A 25,825-nucleotide genomic window follows, 5' to 3' on the forward strand; every position below is an offset into this window, starting at 1 on the left:
TTCTATGCAAGCCAAGAAACACGTGCCAGTATTCTAAGACAACTTTCTGGAGCCTGTTTTTTTTATTGGATACTTAGTTCAGGTGTATCAGTTGTATAGGAATAATTCAGGTGATCGGTAGTGATTAGTCTTACAGGGAACAGCTTGGTTCCCTTGCCTTTACTGACCTGCTGAAATTAGGTCGTTAATGGATAGCTGGTGTAACCGTTTACATGTGTGCTATACCTATGTGTGTGTAGTGGTTACTGATTAATACGTTCCTACATTTTACTTGCATTTTATTCTTTTCTGGCATAGCAGTTCTTCCAGGAGCTCTTTGATTGTGAAATGCAGAAAAAACATCAAAATGAAGATGTTATTAGTTTTGCATTTTACACTAAACTTTAGTTGATGATTCTTTGGGTGTGCTTAGAAAAACTGGCTTGCCTGCAGTTGAAACTATGGCACTTTATACTTCTCTGAGAACTCCTTTGTAGGGAAATACAGATTTGTATGTCCTCTAAACTAAGTTTACTTGGCTTAGCTTGAAACATAGCCTGCCTTCTAGAATGCTGAGTAGTGTGTGATAGGAATATCTTCTTGCTTCAGTAAGTATCTGGGAGGGTTGGGGACATGACGACTCCAATTTAAAGCTTTGTGGAAAACCAATTAAGATAAAGTGCACACATTAGGCTTTCTGAAGGGAGGAACTGAGATAAGCTTTGGAGAGAGCTGTTTGAGGCTGGCTAGGTGGTTCTGGCTGAAGGGCAGGGTGTGCTGGGCAAGGTGCTGAGTACTTTAGACCTGACCGGACTGAGGAAACATACTTTTATTGGCTTGTCCGTACACATCGTCAGAGCACTGTGTGGCAAGTACTTGGCTGACAGCAGCTTTGCTGGGGGCTTCAGGGAGTGAGAGAGGATTGAGGTGATAGCTGAAGTAGAATGCCTGCACATAACCAGCAGTCATTCTGGACTGAATCCTCTCTCTATTCATTTTTATGTATTACCTGGAGTGGGGTCAGACCCATTGTATTTTTACTGTCACAGGAAGCATTTGCATCAAGTATATACCATACAAATATTGCCAGGTCTTCTTTTTATTAACTCGGAAATAAGTTTCTTTTCAAACAAACTTTTCAATCTTTCCAGCCCTGCTGGATTTAAACCTCTCTGATTGAAATGGAATAGAAACTGATGCACAGATAATTTTTAATGGATTTGCCTGTCTGCTTGTAACAACTAGAATAGAATAGAATAGAATTAAACAGGTTGGAAGAGACCTTTGAGATCATTGAGTCCAACCTATCATCCAACACTATCTAATCAACTAAACCATGGCACCAAGCACCCCATCAAGTCTCTTCCTAAACACATCCAGTGATGGTGACTCCACCACCTCCCTGGGCAGCCCATTCCAATGGCCAATCACTCTTTCTAACTTAGCATTCCTCAGGCCATATGGATTAGATACTTTTAATTCCAAATGGTCTTTTATTTCCACCACTTAAATTTTTAATACATACATGTGAATATCCTATTTCTTCTGTACAAATCTATCTTCTGTTGTGGTATCTTTGTTGTGTGTGTTCTTATGAAAGATGAAACCTAGCTTGTTGTACCTTAACACAAGAGATGACTTCCCATGCTCGAACTATAAACAAATGTTTCCTCATATTCACCCAACACAGGCCATAAAGACGTGTTCTTGTTATACTGGGGTAGCATATGTTATGAACTTTCAATGTAACAGAAGATTTTCTTCCTACATATTCATGTATTGGTTTTTTTCCTCAGGTGCTAAGCACCTGCAGCTCTTGTTGGATACAGGCATCCTGATGTGGAAACATTAATCTACAATCATTTAGTGGCAGGTACAACAGCCAGAGTAGGGAAAGCTGTGAAATGCTAAGTCCATTTCTTCCTAATAAGTACTGAGTGGTGTATCCTCTCTTTGCAGTCAGCCATCCCAAAAAGGCCATGATTGGGTTTTATTTGAAGTGAAAGTCAGCCTGGAGTCTAGGATCCATGTTTTTACAGGTGTCTTTTCCGCCTATAGAATTAACAAGAGAGCATTCTTAATATTAAATTAAACACTATCAGAAGGGAGCGTACCTTATCTCTGACTAGCTTTTTCTCAAAAGATCACAGAATAGCTTGGCAGCTTAACAGGTATGGCATCTTGTCTGTAAAAACATCTCCTGAACTTGTGCAGGTGTTACTTACTACCTGTATGCTCTCTTAAAAAACCAAAAAAGCTCCTATCATTGATAATAAAGTGAGTTTATAAAATACTTTTAAAACTTAGGGTTTTTTCCCTCATCTCTCTGCTTCATACCATGTCATTTCTCCCTGTGTCTCATTAAAGTATAATCTATGTTTTTCTCTATTCTGCAATATTCAGTATGTCACTAAGGCTAAATAAGAAATTCAGAATGTCAGACAATTAACAAGACACAGAAGTAATAATCTGAGCTGAATGCTGGTGAAATTTTCTTCTGCCTCACGAGCAATATTTAATCCAGTTAGGAAGCAGTATTATGACTGATACAGTCATATCTGACTGAATTGTAAAGTCATATGTAGGAATTGGATGGTTCAGTTGTATGTAAGCATGTTGTTTGAGTCATGATAGTCTGCCAAAAGTTGTTTAAAATTTGCCTAAATTTCCAGGTTGATTGCATGAGTAAGACAAAAGCTATGACTAGGAGAAACTAAATCCCACATTCTAAATTTCATTAGAAATCTGGGGAGTGTCCTCAGGTAATCCAAATTTATATTTGATAATGTACAAAGCTAAGGTGCAGACTAGCCCTGGAGCAGAGGAGTTAAGCATGTGTGTCATAAGGAAGAATGCTGGCGAAGAGCTGACTCGTCGTGTTTTTCAGGACTGCTGTTTTAATTCAAACAGATAGAAAGCAGAGGTGAACAATGTGATTTTTAGAGAAGTGGGGGCTTATGACTGGTGAGAGCTTTTTTTCTCAATACCTGAACTTCACATGGCTTTGTGAAATCTAATTCAGAAGTATCTTCACCCTTGATTCTGCAAAAGTTTCTGTAAATTCAGTTAAATTACAGTAGTGAATATATGCATGGGTCTGGAGGACCAGCATACTTTGTTGATGGAATTTCAGAACCAGTGAATATTAATGCGCATTTCCTTACAGCAAATGGGAATGTTCTCATTGACTTCAGTGGAAATACAGCTGAAGACAGTGTTGAATGCCATAGTATATCTTCAATTTTGAAAGGAAGGCATTCAGGCAAACATTTTTTTCCTAGGTTTTGTAAAGCCAACCTGTAACCATGAAATGCTTTCTGGGAAAATCACAAAATGTGATGCCTGTGTTGGGCATGGAAGAGAGAGAGGAAGAGCCAGTAATATACTTCAGTCTGTAGTTAGAAATTAGTCTTACCTGATTAGGAAATGCTAGACAAAATCTTAGGAAATTGTCTTATCACTTGAAGCCTGAGTTGTATTAATATCAGGTTTGCTTTCTCATCTAGCTATGACACAATCCAAAGATCTTAATCATAAATGAAAGCTGTTTCACTCAAGACATTTTGACTTTGACTGATGCAAAGAATATTATGTCTATGCAGACGTACACATTAAGTCTTTGTAGTCTGCTTGCTATTACCATTCTATCTTATGTGATCCTCTGGTGCTTTAATAGGGAGGAAGACAGTTGATTAGGCTAAACTTCAATATGACACTGAGAAGCATTCTTTCTACATGTATTGCTGTAAATATGTTTATGATGTTCAACAGGAAACAGAAGTATAAAAAGGATGAAAATACTCAATAAGTAAAGGGCTTCTTAAAATATTTTCAACCAAAGCATTAAATTATAAAGAGGCAGGGAAAAAAAGAACTTTTGACACTCATTCAAAAAGAAGGAATTTTTTTGACCATAGAAGAAGACTTAAGAATTTCCTAATAAAATGTTGTTCCTTTTGATGTTTCTAGTTGCAAATTTTTGAAGCCTTTGAAATTAATTTAAATATTAAACTCTAACTTGTTTTCTTTATGCACTTTAAGACTGCATCAGACCTTAGTGCCCACCAAAGCAACTGTCAGGCCTCAGAGAATTTACTGCAGTGAGGCTGCTAAATTCATGGTGACTGGAGTAGTGATGATGTTTGATCTTACACAGTTTATTTGGAGCAGCTTTTACATTTTCTGTAGAGTGGCATACATGAATGGTCAAAAAATAACTAAACCCTTGTCACATGTGAATCCTGTGTCTTGTGCATTGAGATAAGAGGGAAGAATGGGAATGAAATGGAAAGGAGCTTATCAGAGGAAAATCCCTATTAATTCTAATAGCCACAGGCAAATCATGGTTCTTACTTCCCCTTCCTAATTCTCAAGGTGTCCTGTGGCAGCCAGCTACTTTGCATGGTGCTGTTGCAGGTCTCTGAGAACAGCCCGTTCTACACAACCATCTTGTTAACCAATATCTCCAGTACAGACATCTTCATGTGAGAGAGATGGGTGCCAGAAGCATCAGCCAAGCTAATCAAGATTCTGATGGCTATGTTCTGAATGCAAGAGAGCTGGCAGTGTCTTACTTTGAAGCATACTCTACAAGCTTCCTTATACTTTTAATAAGCCCAAAATTATTTGTGCTCAAGGACGTCCTAGCATTAAAAAGACAGTCTCATGCTGAATTTGCACATATGTGCATTATTTTGACTAATGTGTGATTTTGGGCACAGTACTCTTCTGTTTCATAAGTATATTCAGAATTCAGGGTACTTGCTGCATGTAAAGATTTTTTTAATTATTTTTTTTAATATCTTCAGACAGCATCTTACTGGGTAGATAACAGGTTGAAACAATCTCCTTCTCTTTCAAGTGTAGATCAGCACTCTTATTATAATCTCAGGTATGAGGTTTGGGTGGTTTTAAGGGATTAGTAATGGGATGAGATGGAGATTTATTCCCTGCAGCATGTTGGTTCATTTAGAATGCTTTTCACTAGCAAATAAACATGCTGCTTGGTGAGCTCCATGGAGTTCATGTTCCATGGGTGGCCCTGTTATGAAAAACAGCCTAAATTTATGCTTTCTTTGGCAGACCCTCTGGGGGAGACAAAGGACTGGGTTAGTGAGGGGACTTGAATGCCCTGCTTTTTGAGTTGTTTTGTGGAGTACTTGAGAGACACACCAAAAATTACTATTACATAGTAGAAAGATTGTTAGGGCCAGCCTTGAAGTTGAGCATTCTGTTTCCCAGGCTGCTGGTTGAACAATTTCTGATAGAATAAAAAACATTTAAACCAGCATTTTTATATGAAGTATATAACAGCCATCTTTTAGGCAGTAAATTATTGTTGTCTAAGAAAGGAGGGACTTTGTCTCAAAGCTTGGATAAGACCCAGTAAAAAATGTGCTTTGAGTGATGTTACTGCTGCCATGTTTGAGTTTAATCTTGTGCACTTTTCCAGGTGATGGAGTTTTACTGCCAGTCCTGCGAGACAGCCATGTGCCGAGAGTGTACAGAGGGAGAACATGCAGAGCATCCCACAGTACCACTCAAGGATGTGGTGGAGCAACACAAGGCTTCTCTCCAAGTCCAATTAGATGCTGTCAACAAAAGGTCAACAAAAGTTTCCACTGAGTATTTTCCATTTTAAGTTACACTTCTGGCTTTCTGTCTTATCTTGGGTAGATGTTTTAATATGCTGGTGCCATGGACCTAGAAAACAGGGATAGTGAGGCTAGCATAAAGAAAAAGAAAATCTGTTAAATGTGACATACTGAAGGATTAAAGAGCGAAAGATTCCTGTCTGCCCTTCACAAACCAGAAGCCATTAGAGGTGCAAATGTCCTCCAAAGAAGGGGCTTAAAAGTAAGGGGAAAAATACTAACCAGTCATGAATTTAATGATAACTAAATAATACTAGATGCTTAAAAGACAAATGCAAATGCTATGGTGGCTAAAAGACTAAAAAAAGTGAAAAAGTGGGGTAGATTGCATTACACCTTCCCAAGTAGATACATTTGCGTAAATGACAGAGGATGCAAGGCCTCATTGTGGGAAAAGCCTAAAATCTAATGAATTTCCACAACAGAGGGTCTTGGCTTAGCCTTATTTTACCAGACCACAATCACTTTGTGGTTATAAAAAGAATGAACTTACTTCTGGGAAATAACCAAGTTTAAAGACAGCCTGCTCATGACATTGTTTCATAAAGAGGTATCAGGACAAGGGCCAATGTTTAATGACTTCTGAAACAGCAATCTTTGTAATTTAATCCCTCCCTCAGGCTTCCAGAGATCGACTCAGCACTTCATTTTATATCTGAAATCATACACCAGTTAACCAACCAAAAGGCTAGCATTGTAGATGACATTCATTCCACTTTTGATGAACTCCAGAAGACTTTAAATGTGCGAAAGAGCGTGCTGCTTATGGAACTGGAAGTGAATTATGGCCTTAAACACAAAGTAAGCTGCATGTTTTGTTTCAATGAAGAGCTATTAATTTGATCAGCCAGGTTTTACAAATGATGCAGGATGCCACTTTGACAAATTGTGTCTGAGGAAAACTGTCTTCCTGAAATCAGGTGCTGCAGAGCTTCATTTGTGGGTGCTGGCCTTATAAATGCAATCCAGACTCTGTATGGGCAGGTAGCCTTTTGTGCATGGTGTGTGAGGATCTCAAATGGCCAGCACACTACACAGGCATCTGTTTAAAGCCAGTTTGCTGATGTGCAGATGACAATAAGGGAACTCCGAAGGAAATTCTGAAAATCTTGGGCTGCAGCCTTGTGATCCACAGGCCAAAAAACAATTTCTCCTGAAGAACCGAGGAAGTTTTTACTGGTTTGGTTTGAAGCACTGTTTTTCTTCCAAATGCCTGGTAACATATTTCATGTTAGATATCAGTGGCTGGAAGACATGAAGATTAGAGGGACATCTCACTTTCATAGGGGAATGCAGAGTGATAGGTTCCAGAGCTGTATTCACTCTATGACTTCCTATCTGGATGACTGAACGTTGTGTTGTTAACTCCTGCATTGTAGGCTAAGCTTCAGAGTAACAAACCAGAAATTTGTACCTTTATAAAGAGAATCCTGTAGCCTGGTGGATAGGATTGTTGTTGAGAATTAGTAAGTCTAAATCAGGCAAAGGAAAGAATTCAGTCCTTGTCTTCCTGGGCATCAGTTTTCTGGTTTATATAATAGAAAGATCTCTTCCCTCTAAGCAGCCTTTGAAAAAAAGTAGCATCAACAACTGGTGTTTCAAGAGTGCCTGATAATATAGGGATCTTTGGGCATTCTGTGCAATTCCTGAGCAGGTTAAGCAGCTCCAGGTATATGGCACAGAATTTAATAATCTCCAGAGCTAAGCAGCAGCTGAGATGCTTTTAGCATAAAAAACTTTGGACTTAGATCCCAGGTTCATGAAAACTTATTTTCTTAGCAAGCAAATACATGCAGGGCATGTACAAAGTTTACACCAAGTGGAATATGAAGTTAAATTTTCTTATGGTTGTTTAAAGTAATTTAAAATTATCTAAGAACCATTTTTGGGCATGAGAAAACCAATTTTTTGCAAAGCTGAACATAAACAGTTAAAGAGGCATCTGCCCTGTTTGTATTAAAAAGGATAACTGGAATTGAGTTTTACTTTTGAATTAATAGTGGTCCAGCAAAATAGATCAAACCCAAATATTCCATCATTCTGATCATGTACTTGCAAAAATAAAAGGAAGGACTACAACTACACTGTACTAAAAGAAAATTGGCAATTTGTTTTCAGTTGGCCAGTGGACTGAATATATGTGAAACGTTTTAAATATGTTATGGTAGGACTTAATATTTTTCCACATTTGTAATGAAAGAAAACTATTTTGAGAAAATAATGGGTTTAGAACATAGCTGCAAACTGTCTTCTTCCCCAGTTTGTAACTTGTTATCCCAAGCATATGGGGTTTTGTCACCCTGGGACTCTGTTAGCGATGCTATCTACCTATAGCTGTAACTACTTATATTTTTGAATAAAGACAAGGCAGATTAGAAATGCCTTACTGGGTTTATAGATGCTTAGAAAAACAGATGAAGTTGAAATTTCTGCATAGTCTTGACATTTGTTCATTCGGTTTGCTTGCATATCAGTTTGCTTTCCCATATCAGTAACTTGGATTTTTCTCCAGTAAATGGAAAGCAGATAGCTTTGTAAAATTCAGAAGAAAAATGCCTTTAGAATACAGTGTCATCACATGATGTGGCTCAGCAAGGGAAAAGTATTTCATAACAATAAATACACACCATCTCTTAAGTTTACTTTAAAATCAACTGAAATGTTTTGAAAGCATTTTCAGTGGTGACCAACAAAATAACTGCTCTAATCTACAGTAATATCTGTGTCTAGTTCTTCTCTGTAGGAAAAACATACCATGTGTGTGACTGGGTACTTTGGTCTGAGGATTTTGTCTGTGGAGAGCGTGGTGGGTAACTGGAACGTCTGGGCTTTCCTAACTGTCACCAGTTTCTCTGCTAGGTTGTTGTAATTCAGGGATCCTTTTTCCATTCCATTGCAAAACTGATTTGGGAAAAAATAAAAAATTTGTCTTGTTCCCAGCCCACACCTAACAATTTTGAGGCCAGTACTGTTTCAAGGATTTTAGACTGAGGGCCAGAACTGAGCCTATAATAAAAACTCTTTCTCAGTCTTAACTATAAAGTAGGTACTTCCTGTCCACCATAACTTCAACCTAACTCTTTCCAATATTCACAACCCATTCTTTAAATTTTCCTTTCCTGCTTCCTGAACTAGCTATCAATTTGCCTGCTTCTGCTAGGGAGACTCTAAAGAAACAGTTTAAAGAGGTTTCTTGCAGCCTCTCTTTGTTAACGAGCTTGATGAGTCCGAAATACCTGTATCTCTGTGCACACAGCTCAGTTCCCAGTAACTATGTTATTACCTGTGTCTGCTGAAAGTTAGATGGAGCAAGGTTCAACCTTCTATATTTGGCTTTGGTTTTTGCATTGGGTTTGTGTGGTCGTTTGGGGGTTTTTTGTTTGGTTTTATACAAAAGAGACAAGACAGACAAGTGGGCCAATAATTGTGTCTAGTGTGACAGTGGATCTGTGAACCCTCGAAGACCCAAACCAGTATATTTTTCATGTTGCAGATTGGTATTTCCAGGTCATGTGGGGGATCAGTGTGGTACTTTTTCCAAGATGATGCTTTAAAATAAACCATTATAAATTGGGTTTTTACGAAGGCCTTCAGATACATAACATACTGCATCTTGCTAGGATAGTTCTTGTGGCATGGTGCTAATCTGGTGTTTGGTAATGCACACAGGTCCTCCAGACACAGCTGGATACCTTACTTGAAGGACAAGAAAGCATTAAAAGTTGCAGCAACTTTACAGCCCAAGCTCTCAACCATGGCACTGAAACTGAAGTTCTGCTGGTGAAGAAGCAAATGAGTGACAAGCTGAATGAACTGGCTGAGCGGGACTTCCCATTGCAGCCTCGTGAAAATGATCAGTTGGACTTCATAGTGGAAACAGAAGGCCTGAAGAAATCAATTCACAATCTGGGTACTATTTTAACCACCAATGCTGTCGCCTCTGAAACAGTTGCCACAGGTGAGGGACTGAGGCAGACAGTGATCGGACAGCCCATGTCGGTTACCATCACAACTAAGGACAAAGATGGGGAGCTCTGTAAATCTGGGAATGCTTACCTCACTGCTGAGCTGAGCACACCTGATGGCAGTGTAGCAGATGGAGAAATACTTGACAATAAAAATGGCACTTATGAATTTTTGTATACTGTTCAGAAAGAAGGGGACTTCACTTTGTCACTGAGACTTTATGATCAACATATCAAGGGCAGCCCATTCAAACTGAAAGTGGTCAGATCAGCAGATGTGTCTCCTACTACTGAAGGTGTGAAGAGGCGTGTTAAATCTCCTGGCAGTGGTCATGTGAAGCAGAAAGCTGTGAAAAGACCTGCGAGCATGTACAGCACTGGCAAAAGAAAAGAGAATCCCATTGAAGATGATTTGATCTTCAGAGTAGGTAGGTGACTTGCCTGCTATGTAGTGACATACTTAAAAAACAGAACAAAAAAAAAAATCCACTAGTTAAAATATTTTAAGGTTAAAGCTCTAAGTAGAGCAACTTGATAATACCTTCAGTCTCTTGACTTTTGTCCATATGTAAATTTTAAAAGCACATACTTCAGAAATTCTATTTGCAGCAAGTAATTGGAATTTGGGTGGAGAAATGCATACATTTGATTTGGGATAGGATATTTTACCACCTCCTCTGTACTTTATTAAGCACCATAAAATGGAAATATAATAATATTGATGGTTCAGATTAGATTAAATGGCTTCATTCAAAATTTGCATGGCAAGAAGGGAAGTAGGAGGACGCCTTCTCTAAAAGCATTGCCCTAAAGATTAATCTAATTAATTAACCTGGAACTCAATCCTGTGGTTACATAAAGGCATTTCATTATGTCAGCACAGGAAAAAAATTCCAGTTTCCTTTATTCATCCTTTTTCTCTGCAATATTTGAATATGCTTGTTCCTTTGTATAGTGCAATGTTATCTCGAAATATGTGGACTTCCAGTGCTCTATAAAAATATAAGAATTCTATAAAAATATAAGAATTCAGTGTCATTTGCTGTGGTTTTCTTTCAGGTCTTTTGGTGTCCTTTAAAAAACTTTATAATAATAATAATTCATAATTTTTAAAGAACCATGGGGTACTGTATTTATGTAATGTATCCTTACATAGCTATAAAATACTTTTCACTTTGTACAACTAAATTAAAAAGCAAGCTAATTCTTAGTATGTTCAGCAGTATGTATTACCAAGTCTGACAACTAGTCAGCAGGGTGGCTTTCCCCCTGGTAGCAAAGAATGAATGGAGGTTTTTTGGTAATTGTATTGAAAATTTATCTGGGCACATTTGTCAGTTAGTTAACCCTGCCCATCTGATTTCTTATCTGACAGTATTTCTAATAGCTTCCTTGCTTTGACAGAAAGTACAGGCAATAACATAATGGTCTTCTATCAGGAAATGTGTTCAGCAAGCATGCTTTTCTTCCTGAGGAGGACAGTCCAACGTAAGCGTTGGGTGAAGCCACTCATAACATGACCAATCTTTCCTAGATGCATTTCCTTGTAAGATAAGTGACTCTGTAAATACAACAAATCTAAGCATTTTACAGGGGCAATGATATCCAGCATTACTGTCACTATGGCTAGATTTTATGGAGACTTTTGAGTCAAAAGTTAGAAATAGGATGTAGAACAATTCATACTGAAGTCAAGCTAGTCCTGCATGCCAGTGACCATGTTTAACTGTCCAAAGCTGGTAGGTAACCTTTGTTAAATTAGTACCCAAACTCCAGAAAAAGAAGAGAAAATAATCAGAACAAAAGCTATGCATGTCTCAGAGCTTTTGCTTGATGATGCCTCCCAGGAGCATCTAGATTTGGAGATATGGATCAGTATTATATTGAAAAACTGAGCTGAGAGCAACACTTTGTCCTATCACATGTTCAGTTCTCAGCCACTCATTTCACAGAATGACTCTACACAGAGATGTACCTCTGGGCTTCTGTATGCATCATCCGAGAGGTCTCTTGTGTCATTGCAGCTGTAACACTCTAGCTTTTTACACTCTTTCAAAATATGCAAAATTAATGAAGACAGGCAGACTTCTGACATTTTAACAGGGATTTCATGCATGGATTTAACAGTTCCTTTATATCCAGTTTCAGCTTACTTTAAAAAGTTAAGGTTTGGTTCACTTGTTGACAAGATAATGAAAAATAAAGTTTATCACTATTTTCCAACGCAACTGTGTATCTGTTTTGAACCCTTGGTTGAATTCTGGACAAATCCGGATTTGTATTTTAAACTGGGCAAGAGACATCTAATAATTAGGCTGCCAAAAGCTCACGCAGCTGTGCTGGAGAACCATACTGTAATATTCCTATGGGCATCCAAATATATGAAGTATGATATTGTGTATATGCTGACATATGGGCGTTAACGCAGAAGGAAATGGATCAGCTCTAGCAGGAGATTGCTCCTGTGCTAGTTCAACGGAGATAGCTTTAATACAACATTAGTACAGTGAAGTGCTTGCTTTCATGGGGAATTGTGCATTATGTCTTTTGCCAATTCTGTTATTCATGGCTCTTAAAATGGCATGTGGTTCTATTCAGACATTTTAAGGTTGAGATATTGACTGTACATTCATATATTGGTGTAATTCATTATTCACAAGAATATTTCTTGCTTCCTCCTCTCTCAATAATGTGCATCTGCATCCTTTTTTTTTTAATGGATGTGATCTCTAAGAGTATGTCCATGCAGTGCATCGCATGTACTTGATTTATATAAATGAAAAGAAGAATATGTTTACAATAGCCAGGAAATTATCATTACACATTATTTTTTGCTATGTATGCAGGTGGTAGAAAGCACTAAAATGAAAGGGAAGGCTCCTTTCTGTTACCCTGCTTTTGTGCCTTAGACCCATGCTGAGCAGAGGTAAATGAAGGTGAGGGATGTTGACAGTGTCAGCCACTTCCACCTTTACTGGCAAATCTCTCCTGTGTCTTGTAAAGAACTAAGAGCCATGAGTGACATCCATTAGCTATTCTATCCCCATCTTGTGCTCCAGATCTGCAATGCTGTGCCATATGCCTTGGTTTTTTTTTCTCATCTGTCATTTCTCATGACTGGGATTTTTGACACTGTTTAACAGTAGTGGTACTATTTCTCACTTGAACTGCTTTTTCTCTTCATTTATTTATACTTGGAACTGGCATCAGATACAACCAGATGGAGAGTTGTCTCTCTGCTATAAAGTTCAATTTTCCTTTTCCTCACACTATGTTTTTAGTTCAGTCAGTTCAGTCATGTAACTGAGCATCTAAGTTTAGCTGGTACATTTTACATGTGTAATTCACTCTGGGTGTGGTGTTTGGTTTTTTTTAAGTGCCTCTAACCATACCTTCTGTCAGCTTCCTTACTAAGTGTGGATGTTGTCTTCTGGACTCCTATCAATGCTGAAACCAAGTCAGAACCTTTTTGTGAATTTACTTCACGTTAAAACTCATGAACAGGGCCTGTGTAATAATAACTTTAGCACAGTTTAAAAGAAGGCTAAGGAGAAGCGAAAGGATTCTTGATCAGCTGTTTCTTCTTCAATTTTCTTTGAAGGTCTCTGCCTGAAATTGTGGAGAGTCCTGTTTGAAAGGAACAGGGCTGTCTGTAGGCACATACTTTTTGAGCTTTTGCAAAAATCCAAGTGTATTATATGGGTACACATCTCTTTGAAAAGAAAAGCATGTATTTTTCCAATTGCAGTTAGCCCCTTGTATGGATGAAAACACTTCCTGCAGCCTCTGCTTTTCCCCCTTCCCCCATCCCTTCTCTTCCTTTCCAGCAAGGCCCTGTCCTGGCCACATTACAGCCTACAGGCATTGAAGAAGAAAGGGTTGTGCATGTGTGGTTGCTCCATGTAGTGCAGAAGTGTGATACATGAAATGCAAAAGCCCTCTCTGACAAATTTAAATTGGTTGGTTTTCATTCTCTGTTTTGGAATTCTGGAACAAACCCATTAGAAGGTAGCATGAAATAGCAAGATGTTTAGTAAGATGCTTTCTATACAGAATTTATACGTCTGTAGAAAGATGAATGCCTGGCAATGGGGAAGTAGAATTTGATTTCCCAGTTTATTAGCTTAACTCTCTCTGAGGCTTGTTATGAACTCTTTATGTGGTTGTGATGGCCAGTGTAAAATTTGGCCAGGCCTACATTGCATAGTTTTGTAGTCATACCTTTTGACATTACATTGCTGTCAAAATCCATTGCATGGGTCTGATGACAGAGACCTGGTCTTGATTCAACTCATGTAATTCAGGGTTTTGCTGCTGTACCAGCAAACAACTCCTTCTGAGGTGCATCTCCCCCTAGGATTTGTGCATACTTAGCTGTGGTGGCCAGAGATGTGCTGCACAAGCAAGGCTTGGAGGTGGTCTTGGCCAAGTGTTTAGGGACAGATGCTGTGCAAAGCAAATTAATACAAATCAACCCAAACTTCACTACCAACAGTGTGCTGAAGTATCTGCCAGAATTTCTACTGAATTATTCATTTGTCTTTAAAGGTTACAAACATTGTGTGCCTTCATCCAGCAGACTGATTGATTTTGATACTTATATTTGCTTGGGGACTTGGATTAGAAACACTGACATTTATTTTACAATAAGCATATAGCCTTTAACAACCTCATTCAATGCAGTTTTATTACAGAGCCTTTTCTGTTTCAGCTGTATCTGTTAAGAGAGTGGATACCACATCCTCATAATGTGTAAGATTTGACTAAATATCTTTTGGCACTCTGGGGAAAAAAGAAATGAAGATGGAAAACAAGAAAACAACTCCTTGATACTAGTCTATGCCCTATGTATGTAGATCTTTCCATGTTGTTCAGTTTTATCCTTATCTTCAGTACTGTGAAGAGAACAGACCAAGAAGTATTTGATGTGTTACAGGCAGAAAAGAAATGGTAGTTACACAACAGGTTATGGCTACTTTCAACTTCCAAAGTCTCTTTCTGCAAGGTTTTTTATATCTCTGAATCTATTCTCTTCCTGCTGGTGGCAGTGCCATGGTTTTTCTTTGTGTTTTTTGAATCTGGTAAATCTAGGCTAGCAAGTAGGGAGGTTATTATTCATATTAGTAAAACTTAGACAGCAAGAACCGCTCCTTCTATTACTAATAGCATCAAAAATGTGCCTTCTACAACAGGTTTGTCCAGAGGCCCAGCTCTTAGAGAGCAGGATTCTTTCTGCAGTTACATGATGTAATTTGTAACATCCTCTGTAATGTTAATGGACTTTTAGATTTTTCTGTTCCATTCTTTTGGGGAAATTCAATCAGGCCTCTATTGTTCAAGAATAAAAGATTGAAATTATGAAGCATTTTGTGGGTGTTAGACTGTATTGAGCTGAAAATGGGATACTCTTTTGTTGAAAGTGTATCTTCAAAACTAAATTAATTGGTGTGTGCAGGCTACACTCAGCAATGCCAGAAGAAATTAGATAGATCTGAGGCAAATCTGATTGTTTATTATCTGTATACAAAGATAGTATAGAGCTATTCCAAATGCCACAGATCTGTTTCATCATAACTCTGTTCAGCCGTCCCCTTTTGAAAACTCCCAGTTCACAGATACTTGCCACAGAAGTTGCAGTAAACCTGTGCCCCTCAGTAGCTCAAAATAGAGGGGAGGTAAGGCTGGGTAAAGATAGGCATGAAAGATGCAGGCTTTCATCTCTAAACCAGGCTGCTTGGGAAACAGGAATGAGGATCCCGCAACTATTCTCTGGTTTCAGCTGTGTACATTTGAAATGGTGGTGCCTCCCTATGCTAAGGAATGATAGGTGACTGCCCGTGACTGAAAGAAGACAAAGCATGGGGTGCCTTGCTTAAAGAGGGGTGGTGTATTGCAGCAGAAGATTTGTTGGAGATTGTCTCAGACAGATATGTTTATAAGGGAGTAATCTACTTACAGGAAGAAACTACCATTGTTTGGTGTGTCAGAGTAAGTTGCAGAAGCCAGCTTTTCCAAATGCTGACTTTACTACAAGCTTTCCTCTCACTGTCTGAACTGATGTCACTGCCTGTACTTGGATTTAGATCTTTGCTGGCATAGTGAACTCTTCAACATTTGTGATAGGCTTGATAGCTGCAAAGTTCTATGTATAAGGACGCTGCATGGAACTGAGTTTCATCTGCAGGCTGTGCTAGTAAATTATGATTTCCTAAACTCCTGTGAAATGTGACTGTGGCATTATTGGGTGAATTCTCCTGGTTCTCCTTTGATGATTATGTTTATAAGGTCCCTATGAAGGACACTCTCACTAACTCTTTATATAGGCATCACTTATATTTAAAAATTAAATTCCTCAACTTTCCAGAACATTTTTCTAAGGGTAGAGAGCATACATTCCATAAACTTTGTGTTAGTTGGTTCCAGATGCTCTAGCTTATGCCTGCTCTGTTCTGACAAATGTTTCTCCCTTTTCATCCATTCTCTTTGGCTGAAAGGCAAAAAAGGAAAGTTATCATTAGCATATGGTGGAAAAAAATTACTGCATGCCTCCCTCAGGCACTGCTCATTAAAAGAATACACATAAATGGCTCAAGTATGGGTAATGTAATTTGCATATAACTCACTATTCCCTGAATATGTACCTTTCATTTGCAGTACAAAAATGTACAAGTATTTGCCTTGTTTAGAAGATGGAGCATATGGAGTTCAAGAAAACAAGCCCTCAAACAAAGGGACATGCTTGCAGCACCAACTGTAAAGGAATTAAACACCACTTTCTAGCTAGTGATAGGAAATATGTATGCCACAGCCATCACCACAGCAGAAAGGAGGGTTAAAAGCATACACATCCCTCATGAAAGCTAAATACAATCAGAGCTAACATGTGTGTCTTCTACTGGGCATCACAGTCAGAACAGTTTTAATTGCTGAGCTCCAGGATATTTTTGACTGGCTAGAAGAAAATGCAAGTTTTTCAGTCATATATTGGAACCAGTTAATGGCAAATATATAGCCAGCAAACACTTGTAAAAAATACTTTACCAGGAAAAATAGTACTGCATCAAAGTCTTGGAAAGAACAGCATAGAGAGTATTTTTGTTTCAAAATTCATTCATTCGTTATGAATAACCTTGTGTCCAAGATCATAACTGCAGTATTGTCTAAAGACTCCTGAGCTTCCTTTACAAACAAAGCAGGAATTTGGATATTGTTCCTGTGCTCTAGGTGTAATTTGAACCAGTCACTTTAGAGTTGACCTTTTTAAGACATCAGTTTATTGTGTGACTCTCCTTGGAATGTCTCAGAACAAATATCTAATTAATGAGGCACCTATACTTAATGAATTTTTGTGAAAATTCAACATTTTACAGCTCTTATCTGCATAAGCCACTGGGGGGAAAACTTGCACATCTGTATAAATCACTTGAATTTGTTCTGGGTAAAAATGGGACCTCTAGGTGTGTCTGTACACTGCTTTATTAGAATAGTCTAATGGCTTTGCAGAAGCATTCAGTCTCCATGTGTTGATCTTCATTGGCCCAGAAGTCCCAATCCTTCAAAACCAATTCTTCATCTGAGTTTCCCTTCTAAGGGAATTTTAAAGCCTGTAACTGGTAACTGTGTATGAGTGAACAGGAAACTTCCTTGTCTTGAAATGGACCCAACCAGAATGATCACTGATATGGTTTATCTCAACTTTGTGACTTCACTGAGAAGATTTAGCCAATTGTACTAAACCCGTGTCGTTTGTCCAGGTTTTTGTTATCTTGGCCTCTGTTCTTGTATTTCTACTGTACCAGCCCTTCCATTGCCTTATTTCTGAATAAAAACCCAGACAATTTTTTTGAAAGTCCATCACTCAGGAGAAAACATTTTATTAGTTCCCTCATTCAAGAGGCAAAGTGTGAACACTTTGAATTATTAAGGTCAAAGATACAATTACATTGATGGGAGCTTTGATGGCACACATGCCAAAGAGTAAGAATGATCCCTTCTTGTGTTTAGAACTGTGGATCTGTTACTAAGATAGCTTTTCAAAGTTGTAGCAGTTACAAGAATTCTTCAATATGGATCTTTAATACAGCAAAAGGATGTAATAAATGCATGTCTTGGCATTTTAGGTTCTAACTTATTAGTCCTGTATAATCTGATTTCTTTATGTGCTTTTTGTTCAATTCTAGGCACCAAAGGAAGAAACAAAGGGGAATTTACAAATCTTCAAGGTGTAGCTGCATCTACAAATGGAAAAGTATTGATAGCAGACAGTAACAACCAGTGTGTGCAGGTACGAGGACATGCCGCTTCCAGCACTTTTCTCTCTCAGCCCTCACACCTCTGCCACCTTTGTCCTCTGGGAAAGACATTTTGTATAATTCAAATAGGTACAGGAAATGCAGAGGAAGCTTAACTTTTTTATTGTCCATTATCATTTAATGTTCTTGACATAGAGGTATCTTTTTCCAGATCTACACTATATCTAGTATCTATATCAGAATTTATTTCCCTTCCATGTGACATTTGGCAGTGAACAAGGAAAGCAAGCACTGCAATAATCTGTAACAATTCCTTGTTATAATCTTGTATTGTAACTTTATCATGTCATGTGTCCAAATACAAAGCTAGGGCAAGGTGCCACAAAAAACAATTTCTTAAGCAAATACAAATACAACAATAACATGTAGGATGTAATTTTCAAATGTCAGTTAGTCTACTTAGTTGACTTTGATGTATGATAGCATGATCAAATCTTTTCTGTGGTAGCACCCCTCACACCCATGAATTACTGGCTTCTGTGACGTGAGTGAAAATCAAGCTGTGCTTTTTCTTTTGCTTGCCATGTATCTTTTTTACCATTAACAATTTGTCATCACTCTTCAAGCTGCCCATGTGGTAGTAATGATGAAGGCAGCAGTGTGTGGCTTGTTCTTCAATATGTGAAAACGAGCAAGCCACATCCAGTAAGAACTCATTTCCAGGCCTTTTCAAAGAGACAGCGTCAAATATTCACCAGCAGCCTCCCTCTTTGTAATCTGCAGCTACTTCAGAGGAACTTTAGTGTCTAATTACGTGGCCTGGGGACACAAACAGAATTTTGAGTGGCTAACATATCTCTCAGGAAATGGCCTAGTACTCATCTCTAAGTCAGATAATTAAATCTTGAAATTCTCTTTTAGCATTTATTCCTATCTTTTCCACAGACAGTGTTTGACTATGGCTGAGTCACTCAGTGGCTCAGTTTCCTTATTCTACTATGGGAATGATGCAACTTCCTTCCAGCTGAGAGGGACACTGAATTTTAATTCACTTATGTTTTTAAAGTCCTTTGAGATCACTGAGGAAACAGTGCAATAGTAGTACAAAGAAGTTTTCTACTTTGAAATTAGTGTCCAGGTGGAAGCCTCTTCTTAAGCTGGGCATATAATTTTCAAATATGGACTGTGCAAAAGTGCTTAATGTTCCTAACTCTCTTCCTGGCTGTTAGTGACTTGCAGAAACCTAGGCTCCAATAAACAGATGATGTAATTACGCAGACCTAATTTTAAAATGGATGTTTTCTGTTCCAGATATTTTCCAATGATGGCCAGTTCAAAAGCCGTTTTGGCATACGAGGAAGATCTCCCGGCCAGTTGCAGAGGCCAACAGGAGTGGCTGTGCATCCAAGTGGTGACATCATTATTGCAGATTATGATAACAAATGGGTTAGCATATTCTCATCAGATGGAAAATTTAAGGTATGAACTGCCATGTGAACTCTCCTGAGCATTCTCCATCTTAAAAAAGACTGCAAAATGTTTGTGGGTTTTTTTTTTCCTGTCAAGAAACAACATAGCTTGGTGATAACTTAGTCCAAATTCCATTGTTGCGATGTGGAAACCCATGACGCAGCCATGCTCTTTAATTAACGGAAAGAAGTCTCAGCTGTTATGCTAATGTTATACCAAACAGAGACAATATGTTGCATTTTATTGTTCTACATGCTGGGTGCTTGGATGCCTTTCTGTAACTTACAGTTGAGGATGGCCAATGTGTAGTCATGTCTAGTTGGACTACCTCAACAGCCTTCAAGTAGTTGCTATTCTGAAGATACAGAAGGGTGTGTGTATATATGTATATACATACAATCAGACATAAAGACTTACGAGAACATGAGGCTCTTCAGCGACATATGGAGGAGAAAAATAAGGTATCAGACTGATGATGACTTCCTCTATTTATTCCATATGTATGACCAAATCAAGCCAGTTCCTAACCCAGCTCAGAGTGCTGCTGTCCAAGCCACGGGCTGACAGCTTGGCCAGGAGTTTGCTATGGGCAAGGTAGACTACAAGTCCAGGTAGACTACATCCACAGCCTTCCCTACATCCACCAGGCAGTCACCTGATCATAGAAGGAGATCAGGTTGGTCAGGCAGGACCTGCGCTTCCTAAATCCATGCTGGCTTGGCCTGATCCCTTGGCCATCCTGTAAGTGCTGTGTGATTGCACTCAAGATGACCTGTTCCATAATCTTGCCTGGCACTGAGGTCAGGCTGCCAGGTCTGTAATTCCCTGGCTTCTCCTTCTGGCCGTTCTTGTGGATGGGCACCATGTTGGCCAGTTTCCAGTGAGCCAGGACTGTTGGAAAATGATGGAGAGCAGCTTGGCTAGCTCATCTGCCAGCTGCCTCAGTACCCTAGGATGGATCCCATCCGGTCCCACGGACTTGTGGGGATCCAAGTGGCTGAGCAGGTCTCTAACTACTTCCTCCTGGATTACAGGGGAACTATACTGCTCCCTGACTCCATCTGCCAGCTCAGGAGGCCAGTTGTCTGGAAGACAACCTATCTTGCTATTAAAAATTGAGGCAAAGAAGGTGTTAAGTACCTCTGCCTTTTCTTCATCTTTAGTTACAATATTCCCCTCCATGTCCACTAAGGCGTGGAGGTTGTCCTTGCCCCTTCTCTTGCCATTAATATAGTTACAAAAGCATTTCTTGTTGTCCTTCACAGCAGAGGCCAGTCTAAGCTCTGAAGGGGCTTTTGCCTCTCTAATTTTTTTCCTACATGACCTAGGAACATCCTCAAACATTTCATGGGTTACCTCTCCTTCCTTCCAAAGATGATACACCCTCTTTTTTCCCACCTTAATTCACCCAGAAGCTCATTGCCCATCCAGGCCGGCCATCTGCCCTGGCGGCTCATCTTCCGGCACATTGGCACAGCCTGTTCCTGCGCCTTCAAGATTTCTTTCTTGAAGTAGGTCCAGCCCTCCTGGACCCCTTTGTTTTCAAGGGCTGTTTCCCAGGGTACCTTCTGAGTTAGTTCCTTGAGTAATCTGAAATCTGCCCTCTGGAAGTCCGGAGTGGAGGTTTTGTTGCTGCCCCTCTTAGCTTGACTGCATATTGAAAACTCAATTATCTCATGGTCACTGGACCTCAGGCAGCCTCCAACCACCACATCTCCCACCAGCCCTTCTCTGTTTGAAAAAAAGAAGGTCAAGCAAAACCTTACCCCTGGTAGGCTCACACAGCAGCTGTGACAAGAAGCTATCCTCCATACATTCTAGGAACCTTCTAGACTGTCTCCTCTCTGCTGTGTTAAGCTCCCAGCAGACATCTGGCAGGTTAAAAATGCCCATAAGAACAAGGTCTGGTGATCTTGAGACAGTCTCTACCTGCCTATAAAATAATTCATCAAACTCTTCATCCTATTTGGGTGGTCTATTAGGGTGTCAGGATGTCAGCCTTGTTGGCCTTCCCTCTAATTCTCACCCACAGGCACTCAACTTGATCATCCTTAATCTCTAATTCCATGGTGTCCAGAGCCTCCCAGATGTACAGGGCCACCCCTCCAACCCCTTCTCTCTCACCTGTCTCTCCTGAAGAGCCTGTAGTTATCAATTACAGTGCTCCAGTCATGTGAGTCATCCCACCACATTTCTGTGATGGCAACTACATCATAACTTTCCTGCTGTAGCAAGGCTTCCAGCTCCTCTTAGTACATGCAGGGAAAATTCTACCACAGTCACCTAGTTCTAGTGTCTTGCATTGGAGAGAAATTGCCCATTTGGATTAGTTGCTGGCAGCTTAATGACCGAAAAGCTCAGGTCCTGAGCTGATAACTTGTGTACCCTGAAATGGCCTTCCTTTGAGTAGTCTTTTCAAAGCTCTGTAGTGAACAGGCAGTTGTGCTTGCACAGTCGTCATTGACTTCTATCTGGGAAACAGATGTGTGTACGCTTTTAAAAGTATCCGGCATCCGTGTAGACTTGAAGCTAAAATACAACAACACTAATATGCAATGCAAGTGTTAAAAAAAAATATAAATTACTTGTGTTTGCAGAGAGTATGGGATTTCCATGTCAAGTAGTTTTGAGAATGTTCAGCTACGCAGGAAACCCTTGGTTTTGGCTGAAGTCTTTGAATGAAACGAAGATTTAAAAAAGCAAAACAAAACCCCCAAAGATGTAATTTAGTTAAGAATCCAAATATTCTGAGTAACCTAAGAGTGTCTTAATAATTAACATCTTAAATGTGAACTGGCTTGATCTGGACACTAACCGTGGAAGGCTTGTTTTCATTTCCTTCTGGAGACATGCTGTAAATCCAGCATTTCAGATGGTGCCAGGAAAAAGCCATTGCTCTGGAGAAGCAAGGAACTTACATGCTATACACTACCAGCAGGGAGAGAGGTACTGAAAAGATGAATTAATAAGGTAGTTCCTCTGATGTGGTGCCTAGCTTTGTTTTCAGTTCATGTAAAGTTGTAAAAGTTTGTGGAATTAATACAGGTTAATGCACTGAACTTTATAGTTCTTGAGACTAGACTAATTAAATGAGAGATGAAATATCAATGATAGAAAATACCATTTTTAGCTTGAATGCAACAGGCTATATTTATGAGAGAAAAATATACAAATGTTTGTAGAAGCATTTTATATGTGGAGGACAGGCATAATAATATAGTTGAAACACAGGACACAGATATAACAGATCTAGCCTGTGGGAATCTGGGCAAAGCCCAGTAGTTTCTTGTGTATTGGCAATGGTAATTCTTACAGGGGTTTTGTCAGATTAATTGTGCAATTCTTGCTAAGATACACAGAGATAGATGAAGGCCTAATGTGTTTTGCTTCAAAGGACCATGTCTGCAAGCCATTGTATATGATTGTTGATGCAGGTGGGCTGCTAGCTGTTAACAGCATTATCACGGGGCTATTTTGAACTTGATCTATTTGTGTTGATCTCCCCTTCTTTCTGTATTTACTTACACTTTTCACATGACTTAATAGTCATGTGAACCAGAAAGCAAATTTCCTCTGGAGCCAGGCCCAGGCATCTCCCTGGTAATAGCACTGGGCAACCTCACCCCAGCAACTTCCACTACCAGGCAGCAAAGTGTCACCTTCCTTACTCACTGGTAGCAACAGAGGCAGATGTTCCATTTTCTCAAGGCTGTAAAACTTGCATAATGAAGAGATGGACAAACTCTAATCTAGTGTTACACCAAAACACAAGTCTTGTAAAATGAAGGGCTGTATTGTCCTGTGAATGATAAAGCCTCAGATACAGTCTTAGGAACTGGGGATTCTGTTTCTTACTGTGCCACAGGTCTCACAGAGAAGTAGTGATCTTACATTTCACTTCCCAGTGCTTTATTTTTCTCATCTATAAAAGGCAGATAACAGTGCTGGCTTCCTCTGTAAATTACTCTGAAATTGCTTAAGAAAACTCAGAGAAGACATCTTGCTATGCTAAGGAGAGAACACATGGTGAAGCAGCAGCATCAACTTCTGCACCAGTGGTCATGTTCAAATCTAGTGAAGGAACTGGAGAACAAACCCAGGAGAACAATTCTTGGTCCTTTGTGGAGAGAATTACTTTCTTTCTAGTCTTAAATGGTTGTATGTAAGATAACTTGTTATCAGCCAAACAGGGCTGCAAGTCAAGATCTATTTGAGGGGGAAAAGATGAAAGAAAACATTTTGTGTGTCAGACTTCTTCATATTCTCGTCTTACTAGAAGAATTAAGAAAGCTGCTAAAAACTGGTGGCATGTGCACATAGGAACAGTTCTGTGAAGTACGGTTAAGTGGTGACAGCTGAATTAAGACAGTCACATGAATGATAAATCCATTTATTATGTGACATGGCAATGTGTGACAAAGCTGTATCTCTGTATTAGGGAAGTTCTTGGGAAAAATGTTTGGAAATTTGTAAATGATTCCTGACCATTGTAAACCTGTCAGACAGCAACAGGATTGGTGGCGTTAAATTTAAAGCCCTAACACACCTACTTGTACATTGGAAGAGTCTTTATGAATTTTTATATAGGCTAGCTGATTATTTACTTCTAGGAATATCCCACAGTAGAATATTCTCCACTCAAATTGGGTGAATTTCTAAACACATATTTCAAAACCAGTCTCAATTAATAAAGAGCCTATAAAATAAGGGGTGTAATGTCCTTGTCTGAATTCAGTTAAACACATTATTTGCAATAAGGGGTCATATGATTCATTATATTTTATTCATTTCTAATAGCAGAAAACTCTGAAAATGCTTCCATTCATACATTTAACAGGAGGGACTTGGTTTCATAATGTTCTGTTCTAAATAATAAAACCTATAATTCTAAGAAACCTTCTGAAATAAAAATACACAAAGCATATGTTCAGCCAGACCCAATAATGTGTCATCAGCATATTTTGATCTAAACTGGAAACAGAGATTTTTTTTTTTAGTAAAAAAGCACTGCAAATTCTAGCTAGGCATAGTTTATTGCTGCCTGCAAATTAGTTTTAAATTCCTGGCCCAAGAATAGTGAATTTTATTATTCTTCTCAACACTAACTGCCCATTAATGTAGTATGAGAGTTATTCATTACTTTTTCCATATGTATTTATACAGACAGGAAGACACTGTACTCTTGAGTCTAAGTCATTTTTCCATAGGAATCCTGGAGTGATGGTTCGGAGGTGGTGTGGTGCACATGCAGGCAAACACACAGTCATCCCAGAGGAAAGAAGGCAGAATGATTTAGTCACCCTAAAGGGAAATATATCTACTGATATATGCATTGGGGTTATGTTTTTGCTGCTTTGTTGTTAGGCAAAGCTGAATACATTTTGTAGGTCTGCTCATATTTTTCCCCTGGTGAACACAAAGTAATTTTTAATAGTTTTCTCTGGGGATATTTTAGCGTGATTTAATTATGTGGCTTTTTGCCTAAGTATTTAGAAATTTATAACAGCATATGTACCTGAACATAAAATAAACACATGATCATTCCATGTTGGCTAAGAATAGTCTTGAAGCTGCAAGACTTACTCTCTGGAGTTTTCCTTACTTAAGATTGAAAGAAGTTGTGTAATAATATTGTTGTCTTTGTACTAGACAGCCTCAGGGAACCTAGATGGCTTTACTTTGGGATGGGTCCTATTTTTACTTGCAACCTCATCCATGAGAATGTAGCATGGAATAGGAATGTGGGGGTTACTAAGAGTGTTTGATCTCCTTCAGATACTAACGTCATTGTTTGCTCCAAGATGAGCTCTGACTGCTTTGATACAGCAGGCAGTGGTACAACCATGTTTCCCCGTCCATAATCAGGTGGTTGTTGGACTAGGGAATACTATGCCATAGAAGGCTGAAGTCCTTTATGCTTTTCTGCCTGTACAGACATTGTGATGGTTTCTGACAGATGCTGCAGTTTTTCAAGATAGTGATGATTGTGTTTCTCATGGGTTGTATATTTGGATTCACTTACCGAGGTGGCAGATTTTCCACTCCAGAAAGGATGTACAGAAAGCAGTTTTTAATTTTCAGCTGAAACAAAATTCATGAAGACAGAGTAAGAGCTGAAAAAAACCCCTGCATCCCTCTGGGAAACTTTTGATGACAAACATGTCTTTCTGTCCAGCTGTGTGTCTGTAATACAGTCTCTGAACTGCGCTAACTTATTTCTATCATGCCAGCGTGTTTTCTTATTTTGTATTTTCCCTTTAGGCCAAAATTGGATCTGGAAAGCTCATGGGCCCTAAAGGTGTTTCTGTGGATCGTAATGGACACATAATTGTAGTGGACAATAAAGCATGCTGTGTCTTCATCTTCCAGCCAAATGGGAAAATAGTCACCAGGTTCGGTAGTCGAGGAAATGGTGACAAGCAGTTTGCAGGTACACTTGATGGTAATATGTAAATCCCCTTTTCTTGCCTCTTCTGCTCACGTTTGCATGAAGTTTGAGCATGTT

At 39.0% G+C, this 25,825-nt stretch overlaps 1 protein-coding gene across 16 annotated transcripts in view; it reads left to right on the top strand.

The window, feature by feature from the left end:
- The window catches only part of TRIM2 (tripartite motif containing 2), a 112,685-nt gene that overhangs the window by 81,364 nt on the left and 5,496 nt on the right, over positions 1 to 25,825 (top strand). For 15 of the 16 annotated variants that reach the window (XM_054165366.1, XM_054165361.1, XM_054165313.1 and 12 more), the window contains 6 exons: positions 5,432 to 5,583; positions 6,254 to 6,434; positions 9,303 to 10,026; positions 17,779 to 17,882; positions 19,162 to 19,329; positions 25,582 to 25,762. In XM_054165366.1, the coding sequence (XP_054021341.1) occupies positions 5,432 to 5,583; positions 6,254 to 6,434; positions 9,303 to 10,026; positions 17,779 to 17,882; positions 19,162 to 19,329; positions 25,582 to 25,762 (1,510 nt within the window). The remainder of the gene's footprint in view (positions 1 to 5,431; positions 5,584 to 6,253; positions 6,435 to 9,302; positions 10,027 to 17,778; positions 17,883 to 19,161; positions 19,330 to 25,581; positions 25,763 to 25,825) is intronic. The other variant, XM_054165382.1, reaches the window with a different exon arrangement.

Source organism: Dryobates pubescens, chromosome 1, assembly GCF_014839835.1.
Source record: "Dryobates pubescens isolate bDryPub1 chromosome 1, bDryPub1.pri, whole genome shotgun sequence".
NCBI lineage: Eukaryota > Metazoa > Chordata > Aves > Piciformes > Picidae > Dryobates > Dryobates pubescens.